The 27511-nt window shown below is 44.1% G+C and overlaps 2 protein-coding genes across 2 annotated transcripts in view; one reads left to right on the forward strand and one right to left on the reverse strand.

Moving 5' to 3' along the window:
• Nucleotides 1–5213: 5213 nt before the first annotated feature.
• Nucleotides 5214–27511, reverse strand: part of LOC147628251 (uncharacterized) — a 31746-nt gene continuing 9448 nt past the window's right edge. The window contains exons 2-3 of the mRNA XM_086814090.1: nucleotides 5682–5822; nucleotides 5214–5271 (exon numbers count right to left, since the gene is read on the reverse strand). Coding sequence (XP_086670216.1) covers nucleotides 5214–5271; nucleotides 5682–5822 — 199 coding nt within the window. The remainder of the gene's footprint in view (nucleotides 5272–5681; nucleotides 5823–27511) is intronic.
• LOC147628252 (uncharacterized) lies at nucleotides 11791–14732 on the forward strand. Its single transcript, XM_086813320.1, has 3 exons — nucleotides 11791–13443; nucleotides 13572–13887; nucleotides 13973–14732. Exons 1-3 carry the CDS (start codon nucleotides 12884–12886, stop codon nucleotides 14450–14452), a joined length of 1356 nt encoding a protein of 451 aa, XP_086669446.1. The 5' UTR covers nucleotides 11791–12883; the 3' UTR covers nucleotides 14453–14732.

Here is a 27511-nt window from a genome sequence, read left to right on the forward strand (position 1 = left end):
TAAAAGAACAGAAAAACCCCAACAACAACAACCAAAAAAAAAAAACTAGAGCTAAGAGTTGTTCTTTATTTATCCTTTACAACAAAATTAATTTATATATACCTAGATGAATCCAAGAACAAGCCCAAATTCCCCTTTTAAGAAAGTACAAGTTATAACCTCATGGTAGTCCATCCACAAGACAATGTAACCATCAACTCCATTATGCATAGTATGGACTATATACTACGATATCCCCACTAGCGTCGTTAGTGTGCAATAGTGGGTGTAGAACTTGGTATCAATATATGCTCCCACACACCCACATAAGAGCATACATTCGTACGAAGGTCTACGTAGTGACTTTTTGTCAAACTCCGAAGATGCAGGGTAAACTCAGCCATAATGACGCCTAGCACTAAGGGAATATAACACATAGAAAGAATTATTACACAATCACCCGAAAGAATTATTACACAATCACCCGGAAACTGATCCTCAACAAACTAAAGTGCAGAAGGCCTTGAGCTTTAGCGGATGATGCATCTCTTTGCCTTGACTACCCATATTGAAATAGTAAAAACCACCTGCTCTACCTCATGGATTGCTTGCAAATAGCCATTACCGACAAGCTTAGAAACCTCTTGATCTAGAGAAGGCCACGAGTGTCGCCCATGATGATCGACCAAGTTACTATAATGGAAAAAACAGATGAGTTTTCCCGGCAGCTCCCAATGTGAAAACTACATCACTTTTCTTCTCTATAATCTTGACCTTTCTTTGGAGCCAATTTTGAATGAACTTCCCCAAAAGATTCGAGCCACTTCTTATCTTGAGGTAAACCCAATCACCCTTGTTGAAGTTGCTATCTGACTACATTTATCAGTCAAATTAAACCACCTTCCAAATCTCCTCACATACCCTGAACCTTATTGTTCAAATTCTATACTACCTAACCCACATCATTATAAACCGAAGAAGTAAACCCATTCACCCTCCTTGAAGTTGCTATCCCCGGACCCCAATAAACTTATATGTCAGCTTAATCTCTTATCTTTACATCTTCCAAATCTCCTCACAACCCTTCAACATATCATCCACATTCTATACCACTTGATCTAGATCGTTATGACCCATGGTAAGATTGACTACCAAAGGACCATAGATGCCTCCTGTCATGTGCACATCGTTGTCCTCATGTGCAACGTGGACATGCCGCTACTTCAAGGACGATGTAGGTACCCTAGGGGATTATTTCCGGCGTTTTTGTGAGCCTTTATGCTGGACCTGCCTGACCGGATTATTCCATTAGTTAGTTTTGCACAGTTGCAAAACCCTCTTTGTACGGCGATGTACTGATTGTATCTGGCGGATGTTACGCATGTGTGGGGTTCTGGTGAGGTCATCATGTAAGTAAAATCATGTAATAAGCATGGGCGGAGTTTCACCAGAGTCCAGTAACTCTAGCCAGGTATGTGCACCATGTGCATAGTAGAAACTCAGGTAGTTTGTTCATTTTGCAGGTACTTTAAGTGAGGCTGAAATTGGATGCTTCATAAATGGATGAAGTTCGTTAATAAGTAAGTTGGACAAAAGGAGGTAAGTGGCTCATAGACCCTAGGTAGGTTAGACCTATAAAAGGAAAGCTAGGGGTGCCATTAGGGACATATCTTGCTTAGGCTGGGGAAGGGCACCAAGAGGAGAGCAAAGCTCTAGCGTTTTGCAACCACAGGGGGGGCAAGCTTGAGAGCTGCATTTTCAGCCAAGGTGACCAGGAGATCTTCAGCGTTTTGGGGCTTCCCATAGGAGTGACACCAAGGCAAGGCAAGGGACAAGTTTCGGGCTGCATAGTGCAACCAAGAGGTACCGAAAGAGGGCCTGTTTTTCCTGGCGTTTTTAGGGTTCAGATGCTGTTTTTGAGGCCATAGACAGGAGATAAATCAGCGTTTGGGAGCTGTAGCCGAGAGGGATACCAAGGGCAATAGTTGGGGGTGACTTGGGGGCAAGAAAAGCAGTCTTTTGGTGCATAAAAGAGGGCTGGACAGCAGGTACAGATTTGCTGATTTTTGCCATTTGTGGAAGCATACATCAGTGTTTTGCTTTGGAACCATCCAAGGAAGGCCAAGCTTCAAAGTACACACATCGGCATCAGGTACTGCCCAGTTGTACACATGAACAAGTACAATAAAAAAGTAAATACCACTCTAGTTACGGAGGAGGGGGCCCTTGATTAACAAAGCAAATGAAAGCAACCCTCACATTTGGACATGTCCTCATTATTTCATACTTAAACCATTTGTGTTAGAAGTAGATGCTTGTAGTAATTGTCTTAGTGCAATACTTGATCAAGATAGGCATGTGTAGAGCTTTGAAAGCGAATGTCTCAATCTTAATTAGTTATTTATATATATACCTAGATGAATTCAAGAACACGTCCAAATCATAGCAGCATTATATATATACCTAGATGAATTCAAGAACATGTCCAAATCATAGCAACAAAGAAACGCATTTCTTTCAATTAGAAACATCAAAAATGTTTCTTAAAATAACAAGCGTTTCTTTGATTAAAAAAACGTGGTGTTTCTTATGATATCATCCCAAAAACATTTACGTTTTTTAAAAACTTCTTATCCAAAGGTTGAGTGTTGGACTTTTTATAAGCTCATAATGAAATTTAACATTTCTGCAAGCTTTCTTCCTACTCACGAAATCTCCACGCTAGCTCTTCTTTTGCGACCTGCGACCACCACCACCACCTCCTCCTCCTTCTCCTCCTTCTTCTTCTTCTTTGTCTTCTCCTCTTTCCTTGCCTTCTTTTTTCTCTTTGACCCCAAAAATTCTAGAGCTTCTCTAAATTTCAGCCCAGCTTCACCTTTACTCCCAAATTTCAGCAAATTTCCCCCCAAAGTCCAGCCAATTTCAGATTTTCCCCCCAATTTCAATTTCAGCCCAATTTCTGATTTTCCTCCAAATTTCAGCCAATTTCAGGTTTTCCTCCCAATTTCAGCCTAGATGGTTCAGGGGAAGCTCACACGGCACAGTACATCTATGAGCAACTTAAAGCTACGATTGTGGAGGTGGGGCCTGCAAATGTGGTCTTTGTGATTACAAATAATGCAAGTAACTGTAAATTGGTAGGATCGTATGTGGAGAGGGATTCTCCACATATTTGTTGGGTACCATGTGCATCACATTCTATTGATTTGCTAATTGAGGATATTGGGAAGATTGGGTGGGTTGCTAATGTGGTGAAGAAGGTAGAGTTTTTGGTGAATTTTGTGTGTAAAAAGCAACGAGCCCTTGGTATTTTCAAGGCCAGTTGCCGAATTGAGCTTGCAAAGCCTTCTAGTACCCGCTTCGCCTGTCTCTTTATTGTGCTAGAGAAGTTGGTAAAGTGCCATGTTGGTTTGAGGCACATGATCACCAAAGATAGGTGGATTTCATGGGATAAGAGAACCTCTCCAAAGGCAGTGTTGTTTGAGGATCTCATCCATGAGCAAGAACTTTGGAGAGATGTAGAGTCTATTATTGTGTCTATGGAGCCGCTCATTGTTGCCTTGCGACTCTCTAGCTCAAAGGGGTGTCCCATGGGCCTTATTTACAAGTTCATGGATAAGGTCCCTAGTGCCTTCGACACTTGCACACTCGTCACAAAGGAAAGGTAATTCCAATGTCTACTTCTTTTTCTTAGCTCTAATTTTGTTGTTTACCGTTCTTTCTTTTCAAGACTTTGATAAAAATTTTGCAAATTTTTAGGATGCTTGAAATTAAACAGATATGGCAGGAGAGATGGGATTGGTTTCATTGCGCCATCCATGTCGTCGTCCACATCTTGCATCCTCTTTAGAGGAGTGATAACCAGAAGCATGATAGAGAGCTCAACTCACGATGGTCAGGTTATCTTTGTAGAGTTAAGCAAGATCCTGTAATACATGGCATTTTGGAGGGACAGCTTTTAGAATTCATGGATCCTCTTCATGAACAATGTGGTAGCGCATGGGCTAGCATTCGAGATGCATATCTCAAGCCAATTACTTGGAGAGAGAAGTATAGGAACTCAGCTCCACAGTTGCAAAGCATAGCTTTGAGAGTTCTCTCACAAGATTGCTCATCTGGAGCTTGTGAAAGAAATTGGAGTTTGTTTGCAGCCATTCACACAAAGAAGAGAAATTGTCCAACTCCTCAGCAACTCTAGTGCCTAATGTTCGTCAGCTTCTTCGAAAAAGGCGACAGTCTACTGGCCCAAACAAGATCAATCCCTGATTCCTTCAAGGTTGAGGTTCGTTTGGACAAGTTGGTTTTTCCCGCATAACGATGAGGAGGTGTGGGCCTTGCTTGCCGCGGAGAGAGCGCAGCTTCGACACCAGACTAGATCATGTACTAGAGGGAAAGGAGCTTAATCCATTCCACCTGAGCAGGGTTGTTATTACGAGGCGTGCCTCTATCCGATTGAGCTGTTCAAGGCGTACGGACATATGATCGAGGCGCACGGGTCACAGTCATTTTTTTTCACCGATTCTAGATTCTACCGCTCGTTTCCAAAACTTTGTGTGACATGTGAGGGATTGATCGTAGTAATCACAACCTTAGACTAAGCTAAACTTCACTTAATGATGCTTAAGAGAGACAATTAGTGTCAATGCAATGCAATGCAATTATATTAGATGAATGGGTTACAATGAGATCTAAATAGATCTATGATGCTGTCCTAGATGAAGATCCTTCTCGGGATGAGAGGGGTAGACTGAATGCTGATGATGAGCACTGTTCCTTGCTCCAATGCTGAGGTCCACCCTTCGATGTGGGCTTCTCTCTATGTAGGAGGTAGGAATGATGAACTATGTGCTGAATATGCTAGCTTAACTGCTAATCTTCTTCTCCCTTGCTCCATGGATGAGAAACGTTGAGGAGAGATGAGATGGATCGGATGCTGTCTATATGCTGAATACGCTGATGGAAGATGACGAACTGATGCTCTCCTTGTTTCCGAAGAAGTAAACACTGAGGAGAAGATGCTGAGAACTGAGATGGATTGTTGTTTAATGCTGAATGCTTTCTGTAAGTGATTCTCTTGCTCCTCAAGCCTGAAACGTTGAGAAGAAGGGGATCTATGAGATATGCTGATTATGATGCGATGGCTTATATATGGTTGAATGCTGTTGGTCGAGCAGTTTACTGCTGTCGGCCAGCCTGTCCGATGCTCCACGTCTGGTAAATATTCATTAAATGCTCTAAACTGCTATCAGCTGGTTCCAACAAGCCTCGATGCAACCGCTCCCTACAGCAGGCCTACAGATTGGAAGACAATATACACACATTTAGAACACTTAACCGAAGTTAACAATGGAAACAACATCAGCAACATAAATACTGGAAATACCAAAATACACATGACACCAACACTGGGGCCGGAAAGGGCCGGGCTCCCCCCCTCAATACATTTTGTATTTCTTGGAGTATTTATAAGAACAAGTGTCACGGGCCTGATAGGCCAGATTTCTCCACCAGGGAGTGAAAACAACTCAAACAAACTGGTTCAAGTCGATGAAGATGTGTTGGTCGGAGTAGCCTCAAATCACAGGCTCATTCCCACCTTCACTGGGTGCACACCTTCCTTTCACTGGTCTTTCGGGACCGTGCACAAACAAGCATGTCCGTACTAATGCAGGCCAAGGGATACACCGCAAAGGGAACATGACCTGGTTCTCCCCAATGAGCTTTGCTCCCTGGCTCTCAAAGACTCTGAGAGCGCAGTTAGCACCACCACACGGGGAAAAATACTAACCACACTAGAAAGAACTTTCTGAGCATGGTCAACAAATACATGCTTTGTTCCTGCTCTGCACAAAACTTAAAGAATTCTCTGAATTTAAATTAACAAATTTCAGATTTACACAAATGAGAAAACATGAGAGCACCTGGTACAAGTACAATTCTGGTGCGGCAGGTACTATTCAGCAAGTACAGTCTAGATTCAGCCGGTATTAGCCAAATGTAACACAGGTGTGAAATTCAGCAACAGATACCATCAGATTTCAGTAAGTACAGTTCAGATTCAATACACATGTGAGTTGTCACCAGCAGGTACAATCACGTACAGTCCAACAGGACAGCAAGTACAATCTGATTTTCAGCAGGTACAATCAGGTACAGTCCAATAGGGCAGCAAGTACAATCTGATTTTCAGCAGGTACAGTCCACGTGCACAGCAAGTACAACCAAATTTTCAACGCACATGTGGGTTTTCAACAGCAGGTACAATCCATGGGAAGCAAGCGATGAGAAAAATGCAACAAAACCAGCCCTAGAAGAGGTAGGCGATGGAGAACAAAGAGGAGAATAGCAGGTGATCAGAGGAAAATGAGCAACCAGCTTCCCACGTGTGATTTATTTCTATAATAACTCATGCAAGAGTTTATCCAAAGGTTTTTAAAAAGGGTACACCATATTAAAAGGGTATTTAAAATGCTCATGGACACCCTAATATAATAATGCCCAGCCCCTAATTTAAATGTGTGTGAACACATGGACTTATAAATATTAAAGTTGGCCATAACTTATAAATTGTATATTTTAAAAAAGAAAAAATGATAATACTTACCACCTATTTACACGCCACACCACCGAGTCAGCAAACAGCATTCCACGGTACACTGGGGGCGTCCCCGTCCAGTGTACTGGCACAGCATAACAGGCAAACATACGCAAACAAGTCATGCAAAAACAAATTTATGCATGCAGGCATAAATGCATGTGCACTTGTAATGGACGAAATCTCCCTTTCATGAAACTTGTACAAGAAGTTCATGATGGATGTCATTCTTCCCTGGAGAACTCATAGGTAAAACATGTATGCCTTTCAGATGCGGGACTGACTGCTAGAATGACTACATGCTAATGCAAGCCCTGTGCAACCCTATATGCTGTGCAAGAATGCAATGGATGGGTTACTACTGCATGCCTAAGGGAAAAACCCTAAGGGTGGCCTGCAAGATCTTGAGAACTGGATTTAACTGAGCGGAAGCGACTAACATGATGACTTGTTGAATGACTTTTGGAATGAAAATGATCTAAGGCTGGTTACCCTTTAACGCTCTGATATACCAATGTGACATGCGAGGGATTGATCGTAGTAATCACAACCTTAGGCTAAGCTAAACATCACTTAATGTTGCTTAAGAGATTGCCCTTGCCATTTATCTTTGTCTTTATCCGTGGAGTTTACTTTCTCTTTATCTTTCTTCTTTTTCCTACAATCTTTGATCATATGCCCCTTTTTTCTTTGTAGTAATAGCAGATTTTGGGAGCCTTCTTTTTATCTTGATCGATAATCAAAGCCTGGTCGCCCAATAGATGAGATGCAATCGAAGATGATAAACTTGCCTCCATTCTTGTTTCTTCTAAGATTAAAGAAAATGCTACTGAGATAAGTGTGAGGTTAGGTTGATTTGAAATGACAAAAACACACTGTTCAAAAGTTAAAGGCATACTGCATAGAAACACAAAAACTACTTCTTCTTCTAAGATGGTAACACATGCTCCAGAGAGCTGGTCGATGAGACACCTAAGATCATTCATATGAGTGGCAATGGATATCTTTTCAGCTTTCTCTAACCTATAAAGACGCTTCCTAAGAAATAGTTGTGCTGCTACATTGGTCTGACCAAAAATAGCTTTTAGTCGAAACCAACCTTCATGAGCACTAGATGCTGAGCTGACCTGATATATTTGATTATCGCTAAGACCACTTATGATGAATGATAAGGCCTTTGCATCACTTTCTTCCCATTTTTGAACTGCCTTGTAAGAAATCCAGAGGCAATTCAAAAATGAAAAGAAAATGATGGAAAGGTCTTATCATTCATCATAAGTGGTCTAAGTGATAATCAAATACATCACGTCAACTCAAGATCTACTGCTCATGAAGGTTGGCTTCGACTAAAAGCTATTTTTAGTCAGACCAATGTAGCCGCATAACTGTTTCTCAGGAAGCGTCTCTCTAGGCTAGAGAAAGCTGAAAAGACATCCATTGTCACTCATATGAATGATCGTAGGTGTCTCATCGACCAGCTCTCTAGAGCAGGTGTTACCATCTCAGAAGAAGCAGCTATTTTTGTGCTTCTATGCAGTATACCTCCAACTTTTAAACAGTGTGTTTCTGTCATTTCAAATCAACCTAACCTCACACTTATCTCAGCAGCATCTTATTTAATCTTAGAAGAAACAAGAATGGAGGCAAGTTTATCATCTTCAACTGTCTCTCATTTATTGGGCGACCAGGCTTTGATTATCGATCAAGGACTGAATGAGAAATGAGAGGCCAGCACCACCTATTTATAGGTGAGGTATGCTGGCCGACTATGACAGAGACTGCTGACCGACTGGAGCATGTGTGCTAGCCGACTAGTAAAATACCAAAACAGCTGGAAAAAATCCCAGAAAAATATGGGAAAAAAGGGGTGGCCAGCCCACAATCAAGGGCCATACCAAATGGGCACCAAAAATGAGCAAAAACTGGGAATGAATGTGCTAACATGTGAGCTCTCTAGCATTCTTATATGAACTTTGTGTTTAATCCAATCTTAGTGTTACTTTGTGAAACCTTGGCTCTTGTCACCATTTTGGCTTTCTATTGTGTACTCTTTCATTTCCATGTGTTAAGCAACTACATGACATGTGTTAAGTCTCTATCATTGCTACTTGATGAGTGTTCTTTAGCTTGATAATCATTTGTTGATGTATAACTTAGTGTTGTCACAAGCTATCACTACATCTATTGGTGATTAGCTCGCTAACTAAGTGAATCCAACATTTAAGCCAACATCTTATTAGACAACAAGAGCTAGAGGAAGAGACACTCATGCTCTCTTCAGCATCCGGAAGGGCGAGTGTCAATATCGAGAAAGGATCGGAATCAGGCAGCAAGCTCCCAATCAAAGCGACCACGACATCCCTCCGATGATGTCGGTGCTAGAGGGCTTGTACAATCCACTTGACAAGCCACTCAAAACACGAAGGCCGATGTCAAAGAGCGGCAACGAGTGGCGGAGATTATTGCCGTCGTCGGTCCATGCGACAGATGGACGGGAGTGAGCTATGCTGACATGAGAACGAAGAAGCTCACCGAGGAGAAGGAGAGGATTGGTAGATAGCTTGAGCCCATTGGTTTGGAATGGACCAAGTATGGATGAAGCACCTCTCTCATGGATGGAGTGATCGGAAGAGGAGAAGCATCATCAACATCCTCGTGTCTTGCCCTCTTGGCACGTATTTCCTACACGCGGTGGATGTCGGGAAACCCGATAGAAAGACAAGTGGGATCTTCATGTTCCAACACATCCGCTAAGCAATCATCGAGGTAAATTATTCATTGTACATACTATAAGTCTACATGTCGATTTAACATAGTACATGTCACATAGTAATCATTACATCAACACTTTGGATTGTAGGTTGGCCATGAAAATGTGGTGCAAGTCATCACCGACAATGCATCCAATTGTCGTGCAATGGTTCACATGGTGGAGAAGGAGTTCCCGACAATTGTTTGGACTCCATGCGCATCCCATAGCATTGACTTGCTCATGGAAGATATCGGCAAGTTGGCTTGGGTCAAGGACATTTTGGCCCAAGCAACCACCATTGTGACCTTCTTCACTAAGAAGGTGAAACCCTTGGCCATCTTCCGTGTTCATTCGTGATTGGAGCTCGTGAAGTCCTCCAAAACAAGGTTTGCCTACATGTGGATTGTTGTGGAGAGACTACGTGCCGTTCGTAGTGAGCTTCAACGGTGTCCAAAGAGTGGAAAGAATGGGATGATCATCTAAGCCCCGAGGCTTATGCGTCACAACACAAGTGCTTGGATCCTTCCTTTTGGGATAATGCACGGCCTCATAGTTGCGATGACTCCATTGTATCGAGTACTTCGCATGTCGGATATGGAGGAATCCACTTTGGGCCTTCTCACACACTTCATGAGAAATGCAATTGAGGAGCTCCAAGCTTGCTGTAACATGCAGAAGCTCTGGGAGTCTCCTTTCAGCCCTAAACACTCCTGGCAACATGATGATGCAAAACGTAGATATAGAGAGAGAGTAGAGAGAGAGAGATATGCTGGAAATTCAGTATATAGATATAGTACAAAAAGGTACTCTTACACACAGCCTTAGGCTGCCTTGAATAAAAGGTGAATAACACCCAAAACTGTCCCCCTATGGGACTCCTACTGACCCAAACCCCTAGAGGGTTGAATGCCTTTACAATGAGCTTATGCACCTATTTATAGGCCTTGGAACCATTGTAGAACTGGCCGACTGCTGGTCGGCCAGCAGTCGTGAGCATAATCCATACAAAACCTGCGTTTGTGTCTGATCTGGACCAACCGCCTCTGAATCCTGATCTGGTCCAGCCTCTTGAACTGGTCCAGCCGCCCACCTTTGCAAGCAGCCGACAGCTCAACCTTTTCCTTCCATGCCCCTGCTACAAGTCCACACTGGCCTCTGCTGCACCAGATGCTCCTAAATCCTAGTTCTATTGATCTTTTACTGGCTGCCCCCTTCTGGATTAGCCCTGAGAAGGTACATGGCATTGATCATGCACATGACACTTGCACAACACTTGATGCAAGAAGATTAGTAAGTTATTTTAATTCATATGCACTCCTAAATCAAGGTGTGCACATAGTACTTGTGAGCTTGATTTTAATTTTTACTATGTGACATGTGGTTGTATAGGCTTGATGAGATCAAGACCATTGTAGAGAGGAGGTCGCAATGGATGCGTAGGCATATTCATGGTATGGCTGCATTCATCCATCCTCTCTACACAACACCAGAACTCTTCTCGGATCAAGAGATCCGGTCCAACGCAAACATCTACATGCGTCGTGTGCTTGATGATGAAGCACAAATCAAGATGGATGAGGAGCTCATTGCCTACAACAACTTGACCGGGCAATCGTACACTTGTCCTACTTCTAGGAGAAAAGAGGTGATGGTGAAGCCACTCTCATGGTGGGAGACGTATGGCTATTCCATCCCATCTCTACAAGCTTTTGCCATGAGGATCCGTGCCGAGGTGATGGTCATTTGCCATTGCCTCTTCTAATTCTTTATTCTATTTAGTCATATTATTAAAATTTAAAAATTTTATTTTGTGCTCTTAGGATTGCTCTTTGGGTGGATGTGAGAGGAATTCGAGTGCATACTCCCGCGTGCACACGAAGATTAGGAACAAGCTTAGCACATCCAAATTAGAGTGTCTCATATATTGCCGCGCTAACTTGCAGATGGTATGAAATCTTCAAAAGCTTCACATCCCCAAGTAAGTAGGCATCTCGATTCTCTAATAATCAAAACTTGTAATTTTAATGCTTTCTATTTAGTCTCTTGTAACCTAGAAGTTACAACTTACACTTACAAGTTATTATTCTGTCAACTTGAATGTAGGTAAGTCCCGATTACATCGAGCTCACTACAGAGAACCTTAGGAGCATTCAACCGAGGGAAGAGACACCGAAAGATGCCATCAATGCTGAGCTCCATAGAGAGCTAGAGGAGATAGACATGCACGTCACCCGTACTAAAGGTCGTGAGCGCCTTGCTACTAGTGGTTCTCATTCCAACACATAGTAGCACGAAACGGCGTTTCCGCCCCCAGGAAACGGTTCGGGCGTTTCCGGAAACGGCAGGCCGGCGGAAACGCCGTTTCCGCGTATTTTTTTTTTTCAGGTTTTGACAGGGGGGGGGGGCCGCGTGCGTTTTTTCATTTTCGCTCTCCTTTCCTGCAGCGCTGCGCTTCTTCGAACCTTGCACCTTTTCACCACAAAGGGCCAAGGCTCAAGGCCAAGGCCCTAAGGCTCAAGCCTTTGCCCCCAGTGCCCCCCACAAGGCTCCAAGGCCTGTACTCTGCAGGCAGCTTGCTCCAGTGCTCTCCAATCTCACAGGTGGCTGCCCATTCTTCAAGGCTTCAAGGCCCAACTTCCAAGCCTCCAAGGGCAAGTGTTCTCGAGGGTAAGTGCTTTCAACTTCAAGTCTCACTATGCCTACAGATCCCTATTGGCAGTATGCAACAAAAGGGGATGGATATGTCGGAGGTGGGGGTTCCCGCAAGTGGAAATGTAATTTTTGTGGATATGAAAAAACAGGTTCAGTGACCCGGGTAAAAGACCATTTGGGGCATGTCCCAGGCAGAGATGTCGCTTTATGTCAAAATGTGCCGCCCGATGTATTGGCATCACTTGAGGGTTGGAGAAAGCAACGCCTTGGTTTGGATGTTGGTGAGCAACATATGGCAGCACATGCAACAGGTGAAGCATCCTCGAGCCAAGTGGCCTCTTCAAAGAGGACTAGAGTTGAGAGCCAGACAGATGTATCTTCGAGTGTGGGTGAGGGCCCTAGTGCAAAGAGGACACCTTTACCTAGTGTGGAAGTGCCTGCAAAGGGTTCATTGCAAAGAGCAAGCATTACAGCAGGCTTGCAAAAGCAAGCCATGAAGGAGGCAACAAGGGAGGTCACGCGCTTGTTTATACGGTGTGCTATCTCTTTCAATGTGGCTCGCACCATACAATGGAAGAAGACCATGCGGGCCGTTAGCCGCATTGGCTGTGAGTGGGAGGGTCCCTCGGCTGAGACAATCCGCACACGAGAATTAAAGAAGGAGAAACTCAACGTAGAAGGCCAGCTTGAGTTTTTGAAAGAAACATGGAAGAAATATGGCTGCACTATCTTATGTGATGGATGGTCAGATGTACGCAAGAGGAATGTGTATAATGTGCTTATCTCCTCTTGCAAAGGCACCATGTTTTACAAGGCCATTGATGCATCGGCTGCGGGTCTCACCGTTACAGGTCTCTTTATTTGGACACACATCAAGAAGGTGATTGAGGAGATTGGCCCACAAAATGTTGTGCAGGTTATTACGGATAATGGAAGCAATTGTGTCTCCATGGGGAGTATGTTGGAGGATGCATTCCCAACAATTGTGTGGACCCCATAGTCTTGATTTATTGATTGAGGATTTGGGGAGAATTTTTTGGGTCAGTGAAATCTTTGCCACCGCGAGGAGCATTGTCAAATTTGTGACACAAAGACCAAAGGTTTTGAGCATGTACAGGGCTAATAGTACCTTGGAGCTTCTCAAGCCATCCACTACGAGGTTTGCATACATGTTCATAGTGCTTGAGCGGCTTCTTCGTGTGCGGCCAAATCTGATTCGCACTATTAGTTGTGATGCATGGATCCAGTCGGGTAAGAGTATGACCCCAAAGTTTGTGGATTTTAGACGCAAGATCCTCAATGAAGCATGGTGGGAAGAGGCAGAGGCATTAGTGAAGACCTTAAATCTCATCTACACGGTCTTGCGCATCACGGACATGGAGGGGAGTACACTAGGCCTCATTTATGAGTACATGGATAGGATCGGGAAGGCACTAGACAACAATGCCTACCTATCTGTAGAGAGGTACGTACTTCTTCGCTCATGACTCATGGCTCATGAGCCTTTGCCAAATTGCCTTTTTGTCTTGGCTCTTTTCTAAGTTATAACTTTAAAGTCTTTCTTTGGTTTTGTTTGTTACTTGTAACTTGTAGAATCGCGGAGATCAAGCAGATTTGGCAAAACCGTTGGGTTTGGTTTCATAGACCAATCCATGCTGTGGCTCATGTGTTGCATCCTCTATGGCGTAGCGAGGATCAGCTTGAGTGTGAGGAGCTAAACGATGACTTCCAAACCTATGTGGAGAAATGGTGTGGTGGCAATTTGCAGATGTTGCGATGCTTAGAGGATGATCTCCTTGCTTTCCGCAACAACACTGGCTACTTCACAAGACCTACTGCAAAACTTCGAGAAACGCAGCTTCAGCCGGTCTCATGGTGGGAGAAATATGGACATGGTGTGCCTACGTTGGTGAGTAAGAAGTCCCTCCGCTTAAGCTTTAACGGCGACACCTTATTTGTATAATGTACTAATCCTAAATCTGCTCTTTGAACAGAGACGTCTTGCCATTCGAGTCCTCTCACAAGATTGCAGCTCTGGAACTTGTGAGAGGAATTGGAGCACATGGGCGCTCTACCATACGAAGAGGAGGAACAAGTTGACTACAGCCCAACTTGAGCGTCTTGTTTTCTGCAATTGTAACTTGAAGCTTCTTGAGCGGGCAGCTATGGGTCCTGAGCCAATGCAAGTGAATGTCGACAAGATTGACATTGAGAAGGTGCGGGATATTCCCACAATTCTACAAGAGGACCGAGATCTTTACACTTTGCTTTACGAGGAGGCCACAACACCAGTTCACGACACACGTGGTGGTCGTCGTAGGAGAGGGAGGCCGGCTGCAGCTAGTACTAGTGCTGCTAGAGAGGAGGCTACTGGAGAGGACTCATCTTCTTGCAGTGAGGACACACGCGAGAGCCATGAGGACTCTCAGGAGGATTCAGACTCCTCGGGTGCTTCAGATGAGGCTCAGCAGTGATCACTGATTCACTGATGTTCCATGTTTTTTGTTTAGTTCTTCTTATCCTTAGGGATTATGGACAGCCGGCATGTCGGTTATTTTGTAGTTTTTGAACCTCTGACTCCCAAGTTTGATGATCATTGCTGATATGTATGATGTATTATGATCACAATTTGCAGCTTGCTATGTATGCTTCGGCCTTCAGCCTTTAGTTTTTTATGGTTCACATGAATTTGCCGCGACATCATACATGTCCATTTGGCATTATCTACATTCTGTTAAGTGTTATGATTCTAATGTCCACTTGAGTCTTTGATGTGTCTTGTTTGAGGTCTCTATGCATGTTTTTTGCATCTCTTGACATAAGTTTATTTAATAGGATGTCTCTATGCATGTTTTTTACATGTCTAAAATAAATTCAAAAGAAACTCCGTTTCTTGCCGTTTCCGACCTCGCGGAAACTCGGAAACTCCGTTTCCGACCCGGTCCGAACCGACCGTTTCTGCCGGTCCAGGTTACTATGTTCCAACACCATGAGCAGAGGAGGTATTAGTGTGGCGAGTCGGGACTACCAGATTAGACGGGGAGGAGCTCGACCACCCATCCAAACATATCATTGACGGGGCTCTACTAGCTCTTATGTATATGTATAGTATATATGTACATACATCACTTGGTCAAGATGGAGCCCTTAAGGATGTAGATGCTCGAAGCCCGAGTATGATGATGATGGGAATCTTATCTCAGATGGGGATTTTCATTTAGAATCTAGTGAGGAGCCTTCTCCTAGTAGTGATGACTCCAGTGAGGCAGCTATGTGAGTCCAATGATACCATGTATGAGTCCAACACCAACAATTGGTATCAGAGCTCTCGAAGTTCTCAGCTTCCTGGGATTTCAGTCTCTGCAGTTCCCTACGGAATTCCGTCAACGCAGTCCGTCCGTCCGTCGCCTGCGAAATTCCGTCAACGAAAATCCGTCCGTTCGTCGCTCGTTCCATCCGCTTCTTCCGCCCAGCCCCGCCGGTAGCACTAGTGTAGGGAGCGCCGCCGCCGCTCGTTCCGCCCAGCCTCTTCAGCGGCGCTACTGCGCAGACCCCCGCCTCCGCCGCTTTCTGCCTCCTGGTCCCGACGGAGCTAGTGCAGGGACCTCCAATGGCTGCGCCGCTCTAGGTGCACCTTCCGTCGTGCCCTGCTCCGGCCACCCCGACTGCACGGTTTCGGCCATGCCTATGGTCAAGACCCGCGTACCTGCAGCTCCGGACACCACTCCCTACGGGTACCAATACCTCGTCCAGTGCGCACCCCTACACTGCTCCAGTACTTCATTCCGGCGCGTATACCTGCAGTGCTCCAGTCCAGCGCCGGCCTGCAGCCTGACACCGTTGTTGCACGCTTGTACTTGCGTCGGCCAGCCTTCGTGTACTGCCTGGTGGCACCTGTACCATACGTGCTGCCCTCGCTTGCAGGTTTGCTTTAGAAGTTTATTATTATGTGTTGAACCCATAAACCTTTTTTTTTTTTAATTGCAGCCATTTCAAGGCAGGGCAAGTTTAGTAATTTTTAGGGGTTTGCCAAAATTCCCCTTTGCCAGAAAAATTGCAGGTGGTGCCATTCATTCTGTTTAAGTTGGCATTTGGGGGCTTTCCAAATTGAGGCAAATTGAGCCTCTTTCAGTTGCAGAAATTTGGGGCTTTTGTGAAAATTGGCCAATTGATTGCACATTGAAGCAATTGCAATGCATAAAAATTGGGGCTTTTCAGATTGGAGCATGTAATTGGGCATTACAGCTGTGATTTGTCGCATATGTAAACACATTGTGTGTAATTGGACAATTTGGTGCAAGTTTACACTTGCTTCAGTTTGCAGACAAAAATTTGCACAGCACATTTGGTTGCCTGGTAGTGCACATTGGTGCTTTGTTTGCTTGCAGGTATATTTTGTTGACATTTTGGTGTGCTCACCCAGGAGGACAAGTTGGATGGATCTAACTACCCCCTCTGGAGTTTCATGATCCGTAATTTGCTGGTAGCCAAAGGGCTTTGGGGCATCGTGTGTGGTGATGACACACACCAACTTACCGTACAGCCAGCCACGCCTCATAGGGGAGGTGCTCAAAGAGCTCCTGATGTAGAACCTGCTCCCACACAAGAGCAGAAGAGATGGGACTCTAGGGATGCACACGCCATGTCATTGATAGCCCTTTCAGTGAAAAGAACTATTATTCCGCACATTCGTTCTTGCAAGACATCGAAGCTTGCATGGGACACATTGGAAGCAATGTATCAGGTACGCAACGAGACAAGAGTTGCCTACTTGAAGAGGCAATTGGATCTTCTTTCTATGGATGAGGGTGACTCCATGGCAAATCATCTCACCAAAGTGAAAGATTTGCAAGAACAATTGCTCAACATTGATGAGGTTATCCCAGACAGACAGCTGGTCACCAACACTCTTCATTCTTTACCACCTTCCTACTTAGGCTTTCACACCTCTCTCAACCTCTCTATGAGAGGAGGTGGTGATCCCGTCACTTTTGAAGAGCTGGTGGGTTTACTCTTGCAGGAAGAGCAAACAAGAGCAAACTTATCGAGCAACCGTGGTGGAGACAAGGCATTTATAGCCAAGGATAAGGGTAAAGCAAAGAGCTTTAAGCATGGGGGACAACAGTCTAGCAAGGCTGGTCATGGACAGCCCTCTTCTGGCGGTGAAAAGTCTGACAAAGGGGATGCAAACAAGCCCAAAAAGAAGGGCAAATGTCACTACTGCCATAAGCCTGGACACTACTGTTGGTGTTGGACTCACACACACACACACAAACCTGCACATTAGGGTTAGGTGCAGGATGGAGAAGCTCACACACAGAAAAATGTGTGTGTGTGTGTGTGTGTGTGTGTGTGTGTGTGTGTGAGAGAGAGAGAAAGAAAGAAAGAAAGAAAGATTTTATTAACGTCTTCCAAAAGACCGAACTCGGCCTATGAGACAAATCGGAGTACCTGTATGGGGTATCCTCTGTCATCCCAACAAAATGAAAAAGTACTGAATAAAAAAGCTGAATCTGGGTGTGCAGGGGATGGAGCTCTACTACTAGGAGAATGCAAAGCTATATGCATGGAGTATACAATCATGATATGCAACCTAGCTAGCTCCATCCTGTACCATACTGGGGGTATAAAATGGTATACATCAGTGAAGGGGGTGTCCACAGCTCCCTGAAGAACATGCCTGAGAGAGAGAGAGAGAGAGAGAGAGCCAAAAGTGTGGTAACCACAAAATGCAAGTCAACCCTTGCATGTGTGCCACATCCATATAATATAGAGGTACAAAATATTATATGTAGAGTGTCTTTTCACACTTGATATCCAAGGGGAAAAACCACATGGGAAAAAGTGCCCTTGGTTAAGCCCTGTTCACACATAGCACTACCATAAGTGAGCATATGCTAACAAATCCCCCCTGTAGTGGAAGTGTGAACCTGTACAAGGTAGCAGATCATTGTCTGTATGAGAGTAATCTGAAATTTGTGCTTTGCTAGTACCTTTAATGAGCATGTCATCTACATACAAGATGACTATGAGAATATCAACACCGGTTTTCTTCACATACAATGTGCTTTCAGCTGGACTATTCACATAACCTTGGTTGGTTAGATGAGCTGTATTTTATCATACCAAGCTCTTGGAGCTTGCTTTAACTTTAACCCATACAATGCTTTGTGTAATCTGCATACTTTATGTTCCTCACCAGGAACTACACCAATGGGCTGATTTACATATACTTCCTCCTGTAAATCCCCATTTAAGAATGCAGTTTTGATGTCCAATTGATGCACTTTCCATCCTTTATGTGTAGCCAATGCAATCACTGATCTTATTGTGGTCATTCTCGAAGTAGGAGCAAAAGTCTCCTCATAATCTATTCCCTTTTTCTGGGAGTAGCCTTTAGCCACAAGTCTTGCTTTGTACCTATCAATAGTACCATCAGACTTCCTTTTGACTTTGTACACCCACTTTGTTCTAATGACATGCTTGCCTTTAGGCAATTCCACAAGATCCCAAGTATTGTTCTTCATGATAGAAGAGATTTCAGCTTGCATAGCTTGCACCCAATGCTCATTCTCATGTGCTTCTTCATAAGAAGAAGGCTCTTCTGAATCAAAGAGACCACCCATGGCTAATGCAGACTCCCCACAATGTATATTCAATGCATGGGTGGAGCCAGGGTTAGTTCCGTACGTCGTACGACTGAAATCGTACGTACCTGCTGTGCGGTACCGTACGGTACCGTACGGATTCGTACGATACCGTGCGAGTTTTTTTTTTTTTTTTTTTTTTGCGGTGGTGGTGTTGTTGTTGTTGTTGCGTGGAGCAATTTCAGTCTTCTAGAGAGCCATTCATCGCCCTTTGCAGCCTATAGGAAGCTGTTTGTCAGGAGCGTGTGCACTTGCCATTGCCATATTAGGCAAGCGATCATATTGCCTGATGAGAAGGAGGAGGCAATCTTCATGGAGCTCTATAGTGAGCTTCCATTGCCCCCTCATGATGATACCCCACTGCCTAGAGAGCCCTTGTTTGATGATGATGGCAACCTACATAGCGAGAATGATCCCCAGAGTGTCTCGTCCACCTTCGAAGAGTCCTCTTCAGAGAACTCTCTTGATGGACACTCTAGTAGTGATCATGTTGATGATCATGTAGATGTTGGTGTCAGGTGATGATGTAGACTTTTGATATGTTATAGCTCTCTAGGCATTGGGCATCTATCTCCTTCTAGCCCATCGATGATGTATTGTAGTATGTAGTATACTGTATCATGTATGTACGCATGTTGGCGGTCGCCCATGCCATGAGTTTTTGGCCTATCCTTTTGTAGCAATTTTGTACTCTAATGGCATGATGACATTATGTTCATGGTTCTACTATTTTGTAACTTCTTGTCTACAATTTTTAAGTTTAGGAAGTTTTTTTTTTTAAAAAACGTACTAATATCGTACCGTACCTCAAAAAATTTTAAGGTACCAATTAGTACCGTATTTTATCGTACCGTACCGTATCGTACCTTTCGTACTAACTAACCATGGGTGGAACTAGCCCTTGTTCTACCTGTGAGTGGAGCTGCAAGTTTGCTTTCTTGCAAAGTTTTCAGCAACCATCTTGGCACTGACTTGGCTGTGTCTATGGCTGTTTGATCTTCCCTGACAAGATCTTCCACTTTTTCCATAGAAGGGGGCTGAATGGCTGGCTGTTCCACATGTTCTACATGAGGATTTTCTTGTGTAGGGGCTGGCTGATCTGAATTCCCCCTAATTGCAATGGGTAATAGTCCATCAAACATGTCCTGTATGCCTCTATCATTACTTTTATAAAAGCTATACATGGGCTGTTCTGAATTTTCAGCAAATACCACATCTCTACTGACAAAAATCCTTCATGTAGGTGGATTATAAAGACGGTATCCTTTGCTCTCATTGCTGTAGCCCACAAAAATGCATTTCATTGCTTTGTCATCTAGCTTTGTTTGGAGTTATTCTGGCACATGTGCATATGCCAAACACCCAAATGTACGCATATGATCCACTGTTGGCTTTCGGCTATACCAAGCCTCAAATGGTGTTATGGTTTTCAAAGCTTTTGTTGGACACCTGTTCAACACATGAGTTGCACACATTATAGCTTTCATCCAAAATTTGTGAGGCAACTTTTGTGTTTTCACCATGCATCTTGCCATCTCCATGAGAGATCTATTTTTCCTTTCAGCTACACCATTCTGTTGCGGTGTATAAGGCACAGTACATTGGTGTTTGATGCCGTTTTGAAGCATATAGTGCTTGAATGCATTTGACATGTATTCTCCACCTCTATCTGAGCGGAGTGTTTGGACTTTACATTCACACATATTTTCAGCCATTGCTACAAAGTGTCGAAAGCATGCAAACACATCTGCTTTCGCTTTCAAGGGGTAAGCCCAAGCGAACCTGGAGTAGTCATCAATGAATGCAACGAAGTAAAGATGCCCCCCTATGGATGGTGTCCGCATTGGACCACATACATCACTATGTATGAGCTGTAATTTACTTTCAGCTCTAACAGCTCTATCTTTGGGGAATGGTTTTCGTTGCATCTTTCCCAAAATAGACCCCTGACATACATGTCTTGGTGGAGACTCAAGAGGCGGCATATTATCAACCATATGATGCTTCTGCATAAGCATCAAACTCTGAAAATTTACATGCCCAAAACGAGCATGCCATAGCTCTGCATCATGCATAGCAGGAGTGTGGGCAGCCACTGTATTTGCATCATAAGTACGCTTGTCATAGCTGTCCAGCTTATACAAGCCTTTGTATCGTGTTCCAGAAGTGACTATTTCATAACCCTTTGATGGGTCTTTTACCAAACACTTCCCATCTTCAAATTCAACCTTTAAACCTTGGTCGTTTATGGCTGAGACGAAGAGCAGATTTTTCTTTATCCTTGGAACATACAATACATTTTTCATACAAATATTGGCACCATTGGCTGCAATAAGTATGACATTGCCAATTCCCTTTACTGGATATGTGGTATGATCTGCACATGATACAGTGCGGCCATTTGAAGCATAAACCAAGTGCTGAAATACATCTTTGCATGAAGTGATGTAGCTCGAAGCACCACTATCAAAATACCATGATACATTTTGTTTGTCACATGCAATGCAAGACATATCATTGTCTAAAGCACTTGGTGTGCCACTAGTGCATGTGACCAAAAAAGTGTACTCTTCGTGGATTACATTAGCTGATTGCTGTGCTTTGTCATCAGAAGAGTCTGCTACTGCATTGCCTGCTTCTTTCCTTTTCTCTTTTGCAATCCGCTTCCTACATTCACTGATGTAGTGTCCAGGGTTATGGCAGTAGTGACATTTGCCCTTCTTTTTGGGCTTGTTTGCATCCCCTTTGTCAAACTTTTCACCACCAGAAGAGGGCTGTCCATGACCAGCCTTGCTAGACTGTTGTCCCCCATGCTTAAAGCTCTTTGCTTTACCCTTATCCTTGGCTGTAAATGCCTTGTCTCCACCACGGTTGCTCAATAAGTTTGCTCTTGTTTGCTCTTCCCGCAAGAGTGAACCCACTAGCTCTTCAAAAGTGACGGGATCACCACCTCCTCTCATTGAGAGGTTGAGAGAGGTGTGAAAGCCCAAGTAGGAAGGTGGTAAAGAATGAAGAGTATTGGTGACCATCTGTCTGTCTGGGATAACCTCATCAATGTTGAGCAATTGTTCCTGCAAATCTTTCACTTTGGTGAGATGATCTGCCATGGAATCACCCTCATCCATAGAAAGAAGATCCAATTGCCTCTTCAAGTAGGCAACTCTTGCCTCGTTGCATACCTGATACATTGCTTCCAATGTGTCCCATGCAAGCTTCGATGTCTTGCAAGAACGAATGTGCGGAATAATAGTCCTTTTCACTGAAAGGGCTATCAATGACATGGCCTGTGCATCTCTAGAGTCCCATCTCTTCTGCTCTTGTGTGGGAGCAGGTTCTACATCAGGAGCTCTTTGAGCACCTCCCCTTTGAGGCATGGCTGGCTGTATGGTAAGTGGGCGTGTGTTATCACCACACACGATGCCCCAAAGCCCTTTGGATACCAGCAAATTACGGATCATGAAACTCCAAAGGGAGTAGTTAGATCCATCCAACTTGTCCTCCTGGGTGAGCACACCAAATACATCTGTAGCATTTTGAGCCATGTCAACAAAATATACCTACAAGCAAACCAAGCACCAATGTGCACTGCCAGGCAACCAAATGTCCTGTGCAAATGTTTGCCTGCAAACTGAAACAAGTGTAAACCTGCACCAAATTGTCCAATTATACACGATGTGTATACATACGCGACAGGCCAATTTTCACAAAAGCCCCAAATTTTTGCAACTGAAAGAGGCTCAATTTGCTGATTTTGACCTCAATTTGAAAAACTCCCAAATTGCAAGCAAAGCAACAAGTCCAATTTTTCAATTTGGCCTCAAATTGAGAAATCCCCCAAATTGCCTGAACCCTTTACCACATGCAACCTTTCTTTGAATCTGACCTGCACTGTAGTGTCTGCAAAATTTGCATATTTTTATGTGAACAGAATTGTGTCAAAAGAGTACCTACAGTACGGATGGCACTGACGTGGAACGCATGCGTCAGCCGGAGGCGTTGCTGGCCACGTGATGGATGGAGGCATTGGGTGTGCAGAGGCGTTTGAGCACCAGCAGTGAGGCCCAGGTAAAGATGTTGCGAGAGGGAGCCGCCGGAGCTGCAGAGTCGACGGGGAGCCGGAGCACACAGAGTCGACGGACGTGGAGGTAGCGGCGCACAGAGCCAACAGGCCAGGTGAAGGCGGCGCAAGCAAGCATAGCTGCGCCAAGGACCCGGCGACGGCGGAGGCCTGCCCACTATCGCAGCCGGCCGGGCTAGGCGGTGGTGTCTGTCTGCGCAGTAAGAGCGCCGGCGGGGCTAGGCGGTGGCAGCTCTCTACGCAATAAGAGCGCCGGCGGGGCTAGGCGGTGGCGGCTCTCTGCGCAATAAGAGCGCCGGCGGGGCTGGGCGGCAGCGGAGAGCTGACCACCGTGAAAGCCGACAGGGCTAAGCGGCGGCGACGGGCCGGGCGGCGAAAACCAGGAAACGGCCGGAACGTCAGTTTTCGACGGAATTTCGCCAGCGGAACTCCACAGTGAGCTACAGGCCCTGGACCGAAGCTCTGATAACAATTGTTCGTGTTGGACTCACACACTCACACACACAAACCTGCACATTAGGGTTAGGTGCATGATGGAGAAGCTCACACAGAGAAAATGAGAGAGAGAGAGAGAGAGAGAGAGAGTCAAAAGTGTGTCAACCCTTGCATATGTGCCACATCCATATAATATAGAAATACAGAATATTATATGTAGAGTGTCCTTTCACACTTGATATCCAAGGGGAAAAACCACATGGGAAAAAGTGCCCTTGGTTAAGCCCTGTTCACACATAGGACTACCATAAGTGAGCATATGCCTAGAACTACATCAGTGAATGTAGAAAGCGGATTGCAAAAGAGAAAAGGAAAGAAGCAGGCAATGCAGTAGCAGACTCTTCTGATGACAAAGCACATCAATTAGCTAATGTAAATCAAGAAGAGTACACTTTTTTGGTCACATGCACTAGTGGTACACCAAGTGCTTTAGACAATGATATGTCTTGCATTGCATCTGACAGACAGGATGTATCATGGTATTTTGATAGTGGTGCTTCAAGCCACATCACTTCATGCAAAGATGTATTTCAGCACTTGGTTTATGCTTCAAATGGCCGCACTGTATCATGTGCAAATCATACCACATATCCAATGAAGGGAATTGGCAATGTCATACTTATTGCAACCAATGGTGCCAATATTTGTATGAAAAATGTATTGTATGTTCCAGAGATAAAGAAAAATCTGCTCTCCGTCTCAGCCATAAACGACCAAGGTTTAAAGATTGAATTTGAAGATGGGAAGTGTTTAGTAAAAGACCCATCAAAGGGTTATGAAATAGTCACTTCTGGAACACGATACAAAGGCTTGTATAAGCTAGACAGCTATGACAAGCGTACTTATGATGCAAATACAGTGGCTGCCCACACTCCTGCTATGATTGATGCAGAGCTATGGCATGCTCGTTTTGGGCATGTAAATTTTTGGAGTTTGATGCTTTTGTAGAAGCATCATATGGTTGATAATATGCCATCTCTTGAGTCTCCACCAAGACATGTATGAGGGGTGTATTTTGGGAAAGATGCAACGAAAACCATTCCCCAAAGATGGAGCTGTTAGAGCTAAAAGTAAATTACAGCTCATACATAGTGATGTATGTGGTCCAATGCGGACACCATCCATAGGGCGGCATCTTTACTTCGTCACATTCATTGATGACTACTCCACGTTTGCTTGGGTTTACCCTTTGAAAGCGAAAGCAGAGGTGTTTACATGCTTTCGACACTTTGTAGCAATGGCTAAAAATATGTGTGGATGTAAAGTCCAAACACTCCACTCAGATAGAGGTGGAGAATACATGTCAAATGCATTCAAGGATTATATGCTTCAAAAGGACATGGGCATCAAACACCAATGTATTGTGCCTTATACACCACAGCAGAATGGTGTAGCTGAAAGGAAAAATAGATCTCTCATGGAAATGGCAAGATGCATGGTGAAAGCACAAAAGTTGCCTCACAATTTTTGGATGGAAGCTATAATGTGTGCAACTCATGTGTTGAACAGGTGTCCAACAAAAGCTTTGAAAACCATAACACCATTTGAGGCTTGGTATAGCCGAAAGCCAACAGTGGATTATATGCGTACATTTGGGTGTTTGGCATATGCACATGTGCCAGAACAACTCCGAACAAAGCTAGATGACAAAGCAATGAAATGCATTTTTGTGGGCTTCAGCAATGAGAGCAAGGGATACCGTCTTTATAATCCATCTACACGAAGGATTTTTGTCAATAGAGATGTGGTATTTGCTGAAAATTCAAAACAGCCCATGTATAGCTTGTATAAAAGTAATGATACAGGCAAGGCATACAGGACATGTTTGATGGACTATTACCCATTGCAATTAGGGGGGATTCAGATCAGCAAGCCCCTGGCCCCCTACACAAGAAAATCCTCATGTAGAACATGTGGAACAGCCAGCCATTCAACCCCCTTCTATGGAAAAAGTGGAAGATCTTGTCACGGAAGAGCAAACAGCCATAGACACAGCCAAGTCAGTGCCAAGATGGTTGCTGAAAACTTTGCAAGAAAGCAAACTTGCAGCTCCACTCACAGGTAGAACAAGGGCTAGTTCCACCCATGCATTGAATATACATCATGGGGAGTCTGCATTAGCCATGGGTGGTCTCTTTGATTCAGAAGAGCCTTCTTCTTATGAAGAAGCAAATGAGAATGAGCATTGGGTGCAAGCTATGCAAGTTGAAATCTCTTCTATCATGAAGAACAATACTTGGGATCTTGTGGAATTGCCTAAAGGCAAGCATGTCATTGGAACAAAGTGGGTGTACAAAGTCAAAAGGAAGTCTGATGGTACTATTGACAGGTACAAAGCAAGACTTGTGGCTAAAGGCTACTCCCAGAAAAAGGGAATAGATTACGAGGAGACTTTTGCTCCTACTTCGAGAATGACCACAATAAGATCAGTGATTGCATTGGCTGCACATAAAGGATGGAAAGTGCATCAATTGGACATCAAAACTGCATTCTTAAATGGGGATTTACAGGAGGAAGTATATGTAAATCAGCCCATTGGTTTTGTAGTTCCTGGTGAGGAACATAAAGTATGCAGCTTACACAAAGCATTGTATGGGTTAAAGTTAAAGCAAGCTCCAAGAGCTTGGTATGATAAAATACATGCTCATCTAAGCAGCCAAGGTTATGTGAATAGTCCAGCTGAAAGCACATTGTATGTGAAGAAAACCGGTGGAGAGCCTTTTGAGGCCGGCATTTACAGCCAGGCAGTGGGATGTCTCATTTACTTGTGTAACACGAGGCCAGACATATCTTTTGGGGTGTCTCTGTTGAGCAAATTCATGCACAGCCCAGGCACAAAGCATTGGCAAGCAGTCAAACGCATTTTTCGTTATCTTCACGGTACCCTGGATCTTGGTTTGTTCTATCCCAGGAGGGGCAGTTTGCGGTTTTATGCATACAGTGATTCAGATTGGGCTGGTGATTATGATACCAGGCAATCCACCAGTGGAAATTGTTTTTTTCTTATCAGTTCACGCATATCTTGGTTGAGTAAAAAGCAACCCACTATTGCCACATCTACTTGTGAGGCTGAGTACAGGGCAGTCTTCACAGCTACAGTAGATTGTGTATGGTTGAGGAGATTATTGGCTGATCTTCGTGAGTGTCAGCAAACACCCACCACCATTCTCACAAATAGCCAGAGTGCTATGGCCGTGGCACGAAATCCAGTATTTCATGCACGTACCAAGCACAATGAGATTCATTATCACTATGTCAGAGAGAGGTTACATGCACGGGAGATCAGTTTATCTTACTGCCCTACACAGGATAATGTTGCAAATCTATTCACAAAGGATTTACCTCGAGAAAAGTTTGAAGCTTTCCGCAAAGCTTTGGGCTTACTCTCATACAGATAGTGATCTGCTACCTTGTACAGGTTCACACTTCCACTACAGGGGGGATTTGTAGGCATATGCTCACTTATGGTAGTGCTATGTGTGAACAAGGCTTAACCAAGGACACTTTTTCCCATGTGGTTTTTCCCCTTGGATATCAAGTGTGAAAGGACACTACATATAATATTTTGTACTTCTATATTATATGGATGTGACACACATGCAAGGGTTGACTTGCAATTTGTGGCTACCACACTTTTGGCTCTCTCTCTCTCTCTCTCTCTCTCTCTCTCTCTCTCTCTCATTTCTGTGTGAGCTTCTCCATCCTGCACCTAACCCTAACGTGCAGGTTTGTGTGTGTGAGTGTGTGAGTCCAACACCAACAAGCTAGTGGTAGATCCAATAGTTCAGACTCTGGAGTCTGAGTGAACCTTTATGATGATGATGGCATGTATGAATCTTTTTGATGAATGAATCATGAATCTATTATCTACTGAGTACTCATTGTTTTAACTTTTGAGTGTTCAATCATTCTTAATTTCTGTAAAATTTAATGGTCTACAGTCTAGAGTCTAGACTCTACCATCTAAGGTCTTAAAAGTTCTCTCTCTCTCTCTCTCTCTCTCTCTCTCTCTCTCTCTCTCTCTCTCTCTCTCTCTCTCTCTATATATATATATATATATATATCGATATCGATATGTGTGTGTGTGTGTGTGTGTGTATAAATAATATAACAGACACCTCGAACGTCCGTAAAAAATACGAGTCTTTCGAGGCGTGTACCATATCCACCTCGTACCAAACACCTCTGACACCTCAGAGTGCCAACGGAAGCCTATTAGCTAACGCTTGGGCTAATGCCATTGAGGATAATTGGAATTTCAGTGAGGAGAACGAGCATGGAGATGATGGAGTCAGTAGTTCTCACATGCACTC

Source organism: Cibotium barometz, chromosome 19 (genome assembly GCF_041138505.1).
Source record: "Cibotium barometz isolate CiBa-2024 chromosome 19, ASM4113850v1, whole genome shotgun sequence".
Classification (NCBI taxonomy): Eukaryota; Viridiplantae; Streptophyta; class Polypodiopsida; order Cyatheales; family Cibotiaceae; genus Cibotium; species Cibotium barometz.

Bases quoted from the DNA above. Each gene is read 5' to 3' on its own strand.
- LOC147628252 (XM_086813320.1), top strand. From the start codon at position 12,884: ATGTTGTGCAGGTTATTACGGATAATGGAAGCAATTGTGTCTCCATGG. The intron at 13,444-13,571 runs GTACGTACTTCT...TGTAACTTGTAG, and splicing joins GCCTACCTATCTGTAGAGAG to AATCGCGGAGATCAAGCAGA. The intron at 13,888-13,972 runs GTGAGTAAGAAG...CTCTTTGAACAG, and splicing joins GACATGGTGTGCCTACGTTG to AGACGTCTTGCCATTCGAGT.